Source organism: Vipera berus (genome assembly GCF_964194415.1).
Source record: "Vipera berus genome assembly, chromosome: 1".
In the NCBI taxonomy this organism is placed as follows: domain Eukaryota; kingdom Metazoa; phylum Chordata; class Lepidosauria; order Squamata; family Viperidae; genus Vipera; species Vipera berus.
This window is the reverse complement of record NC_138202.1, coordinates 100,328,960-100,342,719: the sequence shown is the minus strand read 5'-3', so window position 1 is coordinate 100,342,719 and position 13,760 is coordinate 100,328,960. Positions and strand designations below refer to the sequence as shown.

The following is a 13,760-nucleotide window of genomic DNA, read 5'->3' as shown; positions in this document are numbered from 1 at the left end:
AGAATGCTCTCGTTTTCAAAACAAATGAAAATGTCCTTGCGTCATATTTGATATTTCATATAATTCAAGAGGCATGTAATTAATACTATGAGGCAATATGATAGAAAGAGCCTCCTTCTGTTACTCTCTATTGAGTTACCAAATCTTCCATTTTACAAGTTTTACTATAATGGAGACATTTTGACTTATCACTAGGGCGCATAATGTCGGTAAGTCAAGTATCCCTGGATAATTAAGGCATGTCTCATTCCATCCCTCATTTCATTCTAAAGGCTGTAACATACTTCTACAATGCAGCATTCCTATAATGTCTACAATACATGTACAGGCATATTATTGGCATCAACCAAGTTTGCCCAGGGTATATTCCTTTAGTCATACAACCATATACTCAAAGAAACATTAAGTTATCATTCCAGAATAATATAACTGATAACTGTGACTTATGCAATTTCCCATACCAGAATGCTGCTTTCCCAATATAACTTTAACATTAAAAAGGGAAAAAAAAGAAAAACAAAAGTGTCCGAAAGGAGAGAGAAAAACACAAAACACTACAAAGAAAAACATGACAAAACAGAAAGCAAGTGATACATGGCAGAGTGACAAAACCACACCAAAAAGAAGCCAACTTATGTTGTGACACAGACATGCTTTTTCAGTTTGGTGTTAGAAATGACTTCAAAGCAGTTCATGAAAGGGGAAATGAATCTGCTTTAATCTGAGAAGGAATCAGAAAAACGCAGCCAATGGAATGATTTTCATATCAAGTTTTCTATTCACGTATTCTCAAGAAGCATATAGAACATTGTCTAGAACTGATGGATTTTTCTTGGAATTTGAGTTCACATACAAAAACTTGAATGCAAGTTCCTCTTATAAAATTCTTGCTAATTCTAGCAAATAAACAGAAAACAAGTTCATACAAGCCTGGCACTTACTTCTTTCCATTAACATCCTTTTCTTATAGCCCTCACTAGAAGCTACTACGGTCCATTCATTGGCTATGGCCAAGCAATCTTCAGGGAGCTCTTCTCCCTTCCTTTCTCCTTTACTTGTTTGTATGTATGTATGTACATACATATGTATGTTAAGGAACCCCAGACATTACTCATGCAGCTTCTTCTTAGTTTCATTTCTATACAGAGAACACAATTTTCTGGCTGAACAGTCAGGTTTATTCCTCATGACTCCAAATAACTTTGCCAACTTCTGGAAGAAATCTACATTATTAACAACTCTGAAATGAGTGTGAATGAATATGTGTATGGGGAAAATAGCAGAGGAAATTCAGAAATATTACTGTTTTGGAATGAAGAAAAATTTGACAGCAGCATGAGCTTTTAATTTCCTACCAACTTTCCCATTATCTTTAAAGGGGGGAAATATTACTATAGAAACTGCTGATTCACAAGGATAGAAGAACTAATTTGGCCTGAACATTCAGAAAAAATCTTCATTTATTTATGAAAAGACCTGTAGTGATTACTGAAATCAACGTGGATGTATGAATAGTGTACATCAGAGATGTACATTTGGTGAGACCCAGGTGACAGGCCTTGTCTGCTGTGGCACACACTTTATGGATCATTTCCCTGCCGCCAAAAAAATAATAATTAGATGAATCCCATTCCTTTCCATGTCTTGGGAGTCCTCCCACACCTGGTTATGTCACCAGCCTGGAACGCCAAGGAACAGGGTTTACATGGCTTCATTATGCTGATTCTATATTTTTACATTGATTATTTTAGGTATATGCTATTTCTTTGGACTGTTGTACATTGCTCACTCACTTTTTTGTGAGATGGGCAGCCATACAAATGTGATTGACCAGAGCAAGTTTCATCAAATTTATTTCATACATTGGGCAAATTTGTTAGAAGACTATAGCACTGCTATAGCTTCATTTTAACAAAATATTTGACAGAGTAACCAGGATATTCTGATAAGCAAGTTAGCAAAATGGGGCTGGATACTCTGCCTACTACAGTACTTGGAGCTACAACTGGATTAAAATGTTCAAATAGTGCTCGTGAATGACTCGTCACATTGAAATGAGGTGTCAATAGGGAATCACACAATTTTGTTCTTGGCTCACTTCTTTTCCACATTTTTAGTATTGACTTGGAGAAAGTAGTGGTGAAGATTGCTAATACTGTACTGTAGAACAGAATTTTTCAACCTTTTTCATGTTACAGAGCCCGTTGGTTAAACAAAACCCCGAAAACCCTGTGCAATTTAGCTTTTTAAATTAGTATGTCATATTATTGTTTTACTTACCTTTTGCATTAAGTGTTGTGGATGATTGTCTTCCTTAGTTGAAAGATACAGAGAGCGAATTTGATTTTCCACATCACTATAAAAGGTTGTTTCCCAGAACTGCTGGTTAGCCCATATTGGGTGGTCTTGGACACAGGTATATGCAAATTGATTGACTCCAGGAGCTAATTTCTGAAAGTCAAATAAGTCAGCAGAATAATTTTACCCAACAAGAACTACAGCAAATTCAGTTTGTAATAAGCAAACTTTGTTAGGACAGATAGTTTCAGCACTAGAAAGAATTCTAGCAATGCTTGTGCTTTGATAGCAAGAGAAATAATTATAGCAATGCTTGTACTTTGATAAAATATATGTGGATCTATCTCATCTAATATATTTTTTAAAAAAATCCAAAAGGGAGGGCAAAACACTCATAAATTTAATCTTTCCAAATCTTTTACAAAAACCTTATTTTCCTCTTGAATTTCCACTATAATGATAGGCAACATAGACATGACCTATAGTGGACTCCCATCCAATTTCCTACTTTATATTGGCTCCAGAAAAAGCCATATCTGAAAGCCATGTCTGAATTTAAGCAAACAGCCCATGATTTATACTTATAAAATAGATCTGAAATTTTATATCACTGCTACAGAGACCTTGTAGGCTTCCCTTATGTTACCCCTAAATATTTTTATAATATCTTTGTAGAGTACAGTAAGTACTCTACTTGTAAAAGTCACGGAAGGGAAATTTAACTTTATCAAAAATGACTATGTGTGTGCTCAGAAATAAGAGATTGTCACAAGGTTTAATTAGTGCAATCTCCAAATTGCCCAAAGTACAAAAAGTATTTTTATTGAAGTTTGCTATAAGATAAAATACAAATAGAAACAAAAATTGAAAAGTTAAAGAGGGAAGAGAACTGCGGAAAGAAGCGAAAAAGTAAGAAAAAAGAAGTGACTTCAGTGCAACAGAATAGAAAAAAAATACAATCTCAACCTTTTGGTTTACATTTCTAAATGTTTCAAGCCATTTGTATAACAACAAAATCATTCTAATAACCAAAACCTAAAATTAAACTTCCTTTTTTTCAGTTTCAAGTACAAAAATCCAGAAGTGGTTACCAAATGGAAGCAAAACTAGATAAAATTCTTCTTTTTAATTAGAAGAGTCAATTTTACCAGCCAGTCTTTCACTGTGGGAATGAGTGTGTGTCTTTTCTTTGTAAAAGTATTGTTTGTTTATCAAACTTCCATGCAGTATGGATGAAATATGAAGGCATTCATATTTCCATGCTTTCCCTAGAGCAGGGGAAAGCACGGGCCCGACGCATCATCTGGAAGCCGCACCCACCCCATTGCTGGCAATGGCAAAACAGTCCCAATACTTCTCACAATGTCATGTGACGTCACGAGTTTGACATGTCTGCCCTAGAGCTTTGATAATAAAGTATTTTTGAAATTATAATTCCTTAATGTACCATTAAATAAAGGGACGCGGTGGCTCAGTGGGTTAGGACGCTGAATTTGTCGATCAGAAGGTCGGCAGTTTGGCGGGTCGAATCCCGAGTGCCGCGTAGCAGAGTGAGCGCCTGTTACTCGTCCCAGCTTCTGCCAACCTAGCAGTTCAAAAGCATGTAAAAATGCAAGTAGAAAAATAGGGACCACTACAGTGGGAAGGTAACAGCATTCCGTGCGCCTTTGGCGTCTAGTCATGCCGGCCACATGACCACGGAGACGTCCTCGGACAAGCGCTGGCTCTTCGGCTTTGAAACGGAGATGAGCACCGGCCCCTAGAGTTGGAAACGACTAGCACGCATGTGCGGGGGAACCTTTACCTTTACCTTTACCTTACCATTAAATAATAGCATTGGCATTCCAAAAGGCAGTTTTACTTGGAAAAACTTACATCCTGTGACTTTAAAACCATTGAACAATAATCAGGCCTGAATAAAAATGCAAAATGTAGTCTAAATGTCGAGCTGATTGTACAGCCAACCACAATAATAATTTCTACTCTAGAAATAACTAATACTAATTCAGTGTTCTAACGGAACTGTAGAAAATAATGTGTACATTTTTGTCACTCAGATTACAATAGTCCCATAAAAATTTAACTTGAGATAACCCTACCTGTAACAATGAAGAAAGAATGGAAACCCACTCTATGGAATAAAGTTTACCATCAGTTCCATTTTCAAGTGCTTTCATGAGAAATAATACTAGGTGGAGCCCATAATTTTCTTGTGGAATATATTCAATAGAAAATTAGCTATATTAGCTTATTCAAAGAATCCAGAACTTACAATAAACAAAAATAAGAGTTTGATACTTGCATTAAATAATTTTTTTCTTAATATTTCTCTGTTTGCAGAAACCACTTTAAATTGCCAGGGTTTTGGGGTTATAGCAGTATATAAATAAATAAATATATATAAATAAAAATAAAATAAATATGAGAAACAGGCACACACAAACCATTATTTCATTCACAAACTACTGTTATCATAGGCACACATACATAAACACATCATGTTACAGCCTGTAGAAATCTGTGCTTGGAAAGCAAGTATTTATCTATGTTTATTCTAAACCCAGCTGAATTCAGTAGTTCTTATGCCCAGATTAGAGTGCATTGGCTTCTGCAGTGCTAAGAATAGCACTGCAGTAGTTACTAGTATATTCCATACAAACTGGGATGGACACTAGGGAAGTACTCCTTGGGTTAATGAACTATTTCCCACTTTATATTCACAAAAAGGAAACAAACTAATGAAAGCTTTTCTATTTGAATGCCTGCTGAAATCTATGGCTATTTCCTCTGTGGTAAACTTCAATGAATAAAGTGACTTTAATCCTTGTAGAAGTTCCAGTCTTAGAATTTCCGATCTCCCGCACACAATCAGTCTGCTAATCTCTTGTGCCTTCCATTAATAGAGAGCAGAGGTTTGCTATGGACAGTCATTCTATACATAAAGACTCTCCACCAACTGAGGATTCTGATTTCCCAGAGTTCTCAACTGCATACAAAGCCTCCATCTACAGAGAAGACTCTCCCCTGCAAATACACATCCTCTATCCAAAACGGCAGGCAAAAGAGCTTGTCTCATCTGCTAATACAATGGCACTGCTTTCTCCCCCCTTATCTCCCACTTGCTTTCATAAGTTCCAATTCCTGATTAATTTGTTTTCAATAGATCTCCAAGATAATTCAGGGGGAGGGGAGAACACATCCTTTTCAGGTAAATATATAGTCAACAACACCACACAGTGTGGGTTTGTTCCCACCAGCTCCACAAACCGCCTAATTTGGCTCCTTTCTTCAAAACCAAACTGAACTTTAGACATGGATTCTGGGCAATAGCCATCAAAATACAAAATCATCAGTGAATAAAGAATCACCATGTTATGCTAGTGTATCTTTATAAAAATATACAAGTTATCCAACATTATTCTGTGCTACTATCAAATCTAATCTTCAAACTATTCTATTTAATTTTTCTGATTATATACATTTCATTAAATAAAACTGGGATGAGTGCCATTAAGTGAAGCTTAGATATCACCAGCAGAGGGCAATAGATTTCTGTGGAAGAAGTGTATGTTATTTCTCTGTTAGGACAGCCTAATAAAATAGTCACTTTTCCTTCAACAATTGGGAAAAAATGTTTTGACTTCTGCTCAGCAGTTTTATATAGAAGTTTTACATTGACCCCTCTGGATCTTATATAGGATAAATGGGACAAATTTTATGCAAAATAATTAGCGGTCATAAATTTGACATGAGGACTCAAAATGAAGACAAAATAACATCAGCATTTCAATCTCCCAGGATACTTTAGTGATTGCTTTGGAAAAATGTTACTTTAAGTCCACCATCGGTTGCCAAACCCACATACATGAAAAGATTTCAGTCAATCTCAAAAAGTCTCAACAAATGCAGTGATTTCTTAACATGTTGCAATTGTTAACTGATAAGATGCTAGCCGTTAATGTCACTTGCTCTTCAAGCAATCCAGAAAGAGCCCCAGATTGTTTGCCTGGGGTACTGAGTGTCACTCCATCAAGCACCAAAGATGGCATAGTCCTAGAACCAGAAGGCCCCCAAAGCCAAAAACACTCCAATTGAACTGGAGTCCGTTATTTCCCGTCTAGACCCTCACAGCCTCCAGGCCCAGAATAAACCTCACCCCATGGCGATAGATGAGCTCATCCAGCAGGGAGAATACCAAACCTTGAAGCTTTTGTGATTCAGCGTCAGCCTGCGGTTCTGGCAGCTGAATTGCACAATTCTGAAGAGGAGGAGGAAGAGGGGTTTGGAGAGCCTTTGGTGTCAGAGGAAGGTTCTGATGCACCACAGAACTCTCAGCCTGGTCCCTCCCATCGTGTTCCTCCTCAGACCCAGCTGTGTGTGCATGAAGGATTGGAAGAAGATGATTCACAGCTGGCTCTGTTCAGGAACGCTAGGAGCAGGAGGCAATCTAGCAGAACTGAGCAGAGGAAAGCAATGAGGCAACTCGGGAGAAGGCAATGAGAAGCCACGCCTTGGGACTGCTGTTAAAAGGGGACTGTGTGGGAGGTGCTGGTTGCTGAAGGCAACCGTTTGAAGAGCTTCTGCGAGAGTCCTGGTCTGTTATTGTTTAACTCTTGTTTAACCTTTTTGGTTTAAGTTTTGTTTGAACTTTTCGTTTAACTTTTGTAAATAAATTTGGTTGGGTTAGTTCCAGCCTGTTGATTATAAAAAGGGGTTGTCCCTGACATTCAAACAGGGCCAGTCGTAGGCTGAAACAGAACAGAAGCACCCCACATAGCATGGACCGAGGGAGGGATGTCTCCTGCCCAACCACCACCAACTGGAATCAACCTCAGAGGAAAGAGCTGAGCCAGCACAACACTAACCTCAATTCTTGAGGTGATCATAGTGGATCGTATTGAAACCCAATGAGAAGTCAAGTAGGGCAAGTATGCACGCACAACCCCAACTTCACCCTCATCAGAGATCATCCAAAGCATGACTAATGCCAATTCTGCCCCATACCTGGGACTAAATCCTGAGACTGAAAGAGATCCTAATAATCTGCTTCATCCAAGATCTTCTGAAACTGCTCCAAACACATTCTCAATCACCCTTCCCCCAAAGGGGAGGATAGCTACTGTATAAAGATTGTATAGTGGGTCCAGCAATGACTACCTGAAGAGGGGGCAAACCAAAGACTTAAGAGGGAAAGGAATAAGCCGCTCAAACCAATTTGAGAAAATGTTTTGAAATCCTTGTATAAATGGTGTCTGTAGAATCTTTTAAATAGAGGATGGGCACCAGCATGAGTCCGAAAGCTTGGAAGACTAAACCTCTGGTCCCGGTGACAAACCCAGATTGGATTCCTGCAACACTGTCCTAGGACATGCATATTTGCCTTCATTCAAGGGTGGCTGTAGCATCTTTTAAATGATAATTAAGGCTGGTAAGAAAAGTATTGGCAAAAAAAAGAGAGACTGGTAGAAGAAAGCATAATCTTCTATAGCTTGCTAAGAATCCTTTAACCAGAGCAACTTCCAAATTCAATCCTCTGCAGTTTTAGCCTCAGGAAGTTGTGGCTTCCAAGTATCCTTAAGGAAATGTAACCAAAAATAAGTTATCCATCTGATGAGTACAGATGATTATAGATGACTGCTCAGACATTCCCCAGACGTAAATAGCATATAGATTTAAAAATATGAGCTTTATTCAAGAACAGACAGGGCTGCTTTGTCTTTGTGAGCTTTATCTCTTTTAAAAAATTCTGTTAAAATGCTCTGATAAAATACAGTCACAGATTTATTTTAAAAAACAGCAGCAAGTCTGTTCTCAGGTTGATTAAATCCTTCTGAATTATGGGCTTTAAACAGCCCATGTGCAAACTGCAATTTTTAAAAAAATGGCGCATGGTATTTCATTTACTTTGCTATGAGAATGCTATTTGTATGAGAATATAAAACCAATCAAATTGCACATTCTTGCAATGATGGGACCATAAATGTGTCAAAAGTGTGATTTAGAGCGGAATCTTATGTGAGTTTACATGTATGATCTGTATGTTTCATGGGATTTATTCTGTAGTATATGTAAAACTGCAACCTTGATCATGATTATTGAAAACAATGTCTAGTTATTGAACTAACCTATTAGATATACCAGCAATCACAAGAAAGTTTTTTTAACATGTTAAAAATCAAAGTATATTTAATGCATTCAATACATTAAGCAAATGAGGAACATGCTAAACTATATTTCCTCTTCTCATGCCGATTTATAATTTGCAAAGCTAAGTATGCACTAACTCACCACAGGAAGATGCTCAAACAAATCTGCATCTGAAACATTTGTAGTTAGCTTCCTATATTCTAAGGAGAGTACAAAGAATTTCCTCAGACGGGTTGAAAATGTTAAAAGTGATTTAAATGTCCACTACTATAAAATAGTAGTCAAAAATTAATAATCTTTAAAAGAAAGACAGGAAACATTGTATCTCAAGTACAAGTACTTATTGATATATTAAACAAATTCCAACTGTATTACTAATGGTAAACAGAAACATTGTTTTCTGTACTAAAGATTAAAGTTGTTTATTTACACAAGACATTTTTACATGTACAATGAAGAATGCTTCTCCTGGCTTAAATGAATCACACTCCTCTGATTATTTAGACCAGTAAATAAAAATTCAATTAATGGGAAGATGTTTGTTGTTAAGGTACTATAAGATTTTTGGGAGGCTTGCTGCTGAAAAACTGTAAAAAAATTTCCAGACCACAAGTATGCATCCAATAGTTTAATGAGTTTAATGCTGAAAGCTATGAGCCCATGAACTTCTACAGTCATATCCTGTTCTGTCAAGTTTTGTCAGAGCCTAGTCATAGGATATTAATTGTTGTATTGGATTTTAACTATGGTAAACATCAACAAAAACCACAATATATTTTAAATATACACTCTTTGTTATTTCAAGTAATTGTTCCTATTTCCTTAGATTACAGTTCTATTAGCCTTTGGCTGGAATTTTAATCTACAACAGTGTGTCTCAACCTTGGTAACTTGAAGTTGTGTGGACCTTAACATGACTGACTGGGAAATCCTGGGAATTGAAGTCTACCAATCTTCAAGTTGCCAAAGTTGAGAGACACTGGTCTAAAACGATATGACCATTCAGTTAAGATATTCAAATGTAGTGGCAGACATCAGGACATCAGGAGTGCTTAAGCACAGACTGTTAAATAGCTTAGATCAGATCACCCCAACCTTTTAGGCACCAGGGACCAGTTTGGTGGGGAGACGTTTTTCCGCAGACCGGAAGGGGCGTGGTTTTGTGTGCTGCCTGCATCTCATGGATAGGCTTCCCTTGTTTGCATGGCCCGGTTTCTGGCATGCCACGGACTGGGGGTTGGGGACCTCTGGCTTAGATAACAATTAATCTAATTAGAATCATTGTGAAAGGAGCATTAGAAATCCCAATATTTGTCATTGGACACCATTTTTTTAAAAAAATTATGTTATTCTTCTTAATTTAAAAACAAATTAAATGGGAAAACTAGATGCTAGTATTCTTTGATGCATGTAATTATCCTCTATAGACTTATGTTGACTCCTGGCAACTGCCTGGACAAGTCTCTGCAACTTTTTTGGCAAGATTTCAGAAGCAGTTTGCCATTGCCTTCTTCCTAGGGCTGAAAGAGAATGACTGGCCCAGTGCCATCCACCTCTCTTTGTAGGCAAGGGAAGACTCTGACTTATGGTTTCCCAGTTTCTGTCCTGGAACTTTAGTCACTACATCAAAATGGCTCTTGCACCCTCCACCAAACTCTTTTACTTCCAAGAATGCCTTTAAATCCACTATGTATTTCAATACAATCTTTAGAAAAATATTCAATAAGATGATTCAGCAGAGGAACTTATTTGGAAATATAACCATCCTACTTAGAACAATGTCAAGGGTAAATTGAGGGAGTGCCATGGGGAAGGGAGCTACAGGAAGAGGTGGGAAATATCACTGTAAATTTGGCTTTTGATAATTCATTTTTTGTGATTGACTATGCCAATAATTTTGTAGAGCTGCCTATAATGTGCTCTATAGCTATAATCTGGATCAAAACAAAGAGTGATTCTTGATGTACATTTTTGTCCTAATTTTATTATTTTGAAATGATAGAATTTCTATCTTCTTTTATTTCTATTTTATTTCGATTGCTGCTTAGATTTATGAGACCTAACACTTGAAAGAAATAGATTAGAAATGTCAAGACTAATTATAGAATATAAGTGAAGTATCCTTGTAGAACGGATGATTCTTCCTTCCTTATAACACTTTGTCATATAAGGAAGGAAGGAAGGAAGGAAGGAAGGAAGGAAGGAAGGAAGGAAGGAAGGAAGGAAGGAAGGAAGGAAGGAAGGAAGGATACTTCTTTACAGTTCCCCACTCTTATGTAGAATACAAGAAAACAAAGAGTAGGACAACCCTAATGAATGCCTAATATTGCCATGTCAAATTCAATATGAAATTTAATCTAATCCTTTCAGGGTTTTTTTGACCCTTAATGCCTTTTAGAAGCACACAGTGTTGGAAAGACAGGAAACCCAACAATATCTGAAAGAGATTGAGAGGTTGGGCTGGAAGAAAATAAGACAGAAAAATAAGTTGAACAAGCCCTGGGTAAAATACTCTTGTAATCTTCATCCTTTATGTAATCTCAGTGCAGATATATTCTTAGAAATATATTCTTAATTCTTAGAACACAACTTACCCTATAAAAAGCAGTTGTCAATGGTAATAATGTTGCAGCAATATTGTATTCTTCTGAAGATGAACAATCCTTTGGGTTCATAAAAAAAACAAAAAAGAGAAGGTTAGCAAGTTATAATTATTAATTGAGATGTTTCAAATTTTAACCAGGAGACATATTCCTAGAAAATGTAACCCAAAAACAAAGCACAGTTATGCTAAAAAAATAAAATGAAGCACTGATATTCTTTTAAATAAATCTTGACATAAAATAAAATAAAAATAAAAAACATTTTCCAATGAAAAATATTTATATATAGACCACTTCTGGAGAAAAACTGTAGGAATAAATTAGACATATATCCAAGTACAATTGGTATCGGTGTCCAATCCCTTGAAATCAACTTAGTGTGAAGGTACTGTATAACCCCAATACTTTCCCCAATGATCAAGCCTGTGATATCCAGCACATAGTTATAGTGGAATACTGGCAGTCTGGCTCTGGGGAGAACTGATATAACCTTTCTATATAAAACAGAAGCATCTTGTTTGAGCTGAAGACCTATAACCTGTTTATGTCTAATAGGAGCAAGAGAATGGGACTTAGAAAACATGAGGCCTTCTGACATGTGTTCAATTACACCATGATAAAAATATTGCTTAGGGTTCTAGTCTTCCCATTCTAGGAAAAATTTAGATATTTAAACATGCATTTTGAGCATTAACCATTCAAACCACTAATTTGTTCAATTAATTTATATAGCTGCCCATCTCACATATGTAATTTTAAACTGGCATGTCCAGGCTATAAGCAGTTCTTGAACGTATGCTACCAAAATCAAGTGGAGAAGGGTAAAAAAGAGGAAAATGAAATATATTGAAAATAAACCTTTTGGCCTATTCAAGGAAAAAAGAGAAATGATAGAATAAAAATATATATTAGAATGTTTATTGGTAAAATGCTCCAAACATAAATGACTAGTGTCTGGGAGAGCTATATCAGCCAAGGTCAGCAGCTAACAGCCTGAAAGTAGATTAATCCATTACAATAACAACACACGGGACTCTATTGTTGTTACAGTCCAAAATGGAGAATGGAGATTTTAAAGTTATCTAACAGAAGTCGGAGAAAGAGATAAGAAAGAGAAATTAAAACTCCCATTGCTAAGGTCTGCATTTTTCACTAGGCACCTGTTGGATTCTTTTTAAATTTGAAGGACCATATTTTCCCAGTTTCATGTACCTGATCCACGAGAGAGGGGAGGCAGGATATGTTATGGATTCCCTCTCTTAAGGAGATCCATCTAGTGACCATGAAGGGGCTTCTCTGTGGTTGCTTCCTCCTTGTGAAGCTTCATCCCCATAGAGAAAGGGGTTTTCTTGCATATGATACTAAACTGGTAGGAATTGCCAACACCCCAGAAGAGAAGCTCAGGATCCAAACTTGAACAATGGGCCTATCCAGCAAAATGAATTTTAATGTGGAGAAAAGCCAAGTTTTACATTTAGGCAGGAGAAATCAAAGGTATAAGTACAAAAGTATAAAACATATAAAGAACGGCTGCAGGACTTGGGTTTGGCTAGTCTAAAGAAAAGAAGAAACAGGGGTGACATGATAGCAGTATTTCATTATTTGAGGGACTGCCACAAAGAAGAGGGTGTCATATTATTCTCCAAAGCACCAGAGGGCAGGACAAGAAACAATGGTTGGAAACTGATCAAAGAGAGAAGCAGTCTAGAATTAAGGAGAAACTTCTTAACAGTGAGAACAGCTTGCCCCCAGAAATCATGGGCGCTCCATCACTGGAGATTTTTAAGACTAGACAATCACTTGTCTGAAATGGTATAGGTTCTCCTGCTTGAGCAGGAGGCTGGACTAGAAGACCTCCTAGGTCCCTTCCAGCCCTATTCTATTCTATTCTATTCTATTCTATTCTATTCTATTCTATTCTATTCTATTCTATTCTATTCTATTCTATTCTATTCTATTCTATTCTATTCTATTCTATTCTATTCTATTTATAAGTTGACTGAGTGATTGTGAGTTGGATGACCATATAATTTTTCTAAATAAATAAATAAACAAACAAATAAAAGGTAAAAGGCTTTTCTAGGTCTTGGAATAAGTGTAGTCATTCAAGCTAATCACTGAATCTCTGCCTCTGAGGCTTCTGGTTTTAGTACTTGCTAGGTGAAATGAAAATATTCATTTTCTAAAGGAAAAAAGATGGTTGATTCCATCTAATGGAACGAATCGGTATTATTCTGCACTTCTATTCAATACATACACACAACTATGCAACTAGCAAGTATGGGGGAAAAACGCCCACAACTCCCTTAGCCACTTGCATATTTAAAAAACAAAACAAAATCAGAGGCAATGATTTTCAGAGGAAACTGAGGATGAGACTCATATCAGTCTTGATAGGAGGCCCCAAGATTGCTGTTTTACAGCTTCTGCTTGCAAATAGCCATTTCAAAAACATATCCAGTTTGACTCTATGGGGGGTGAAGATTGCACAAGCTGCTTTCGCAAACCTGCTTTCAGCTCTCAGCAAGAGTTATTGTGTTTTTACTTGCCATTAAAATAATTATCCATCAAAAATGTGGTTGCTGTCAACAATGAGGAAAACATACTTTTGAAAAGCAACAAGAATGTAATGATGAAAATGAATGGCCTGACTTTTATTCTCAGGGTCATGCACACAATACTTTTGTTCCTTTGGTCTTAGGTTTTTGACGG

The 13,760-nt window shown here is 36.8% G+C and overlaps 1 protein-coding gene across 2 annotated transcripts in view; it reads right to left on the bottom strand.

Annotated features, from left to right (window-relative positions):
• Positions 1 to 13,760, bottom strand: part of SBF2 (SET binding factor 2) — a 248,125-nt gene that overhangs the window by 70,244 nt on the left and 164,121 nt on the right. For both annotated transcript variants that reach the window (XM_081335708.1, XM_081335707.1), the window contains exons 17-18: positions 11,040 to 11,108; positions 2,281 to 2,451 (exon numbers count right to left, since the gene is read on the bottom strand). In XM_081335708.1, the coding sequence (XP_081191834.1) occupies positions 2,281 to 2,451; positions 11,040 to 11,108 (240 nt within the window). The remainder of the gene's footprint in view (positions 1 to 2,280; positions 2,452 to 11,039; positions 11,109 to 13,760) is intronic.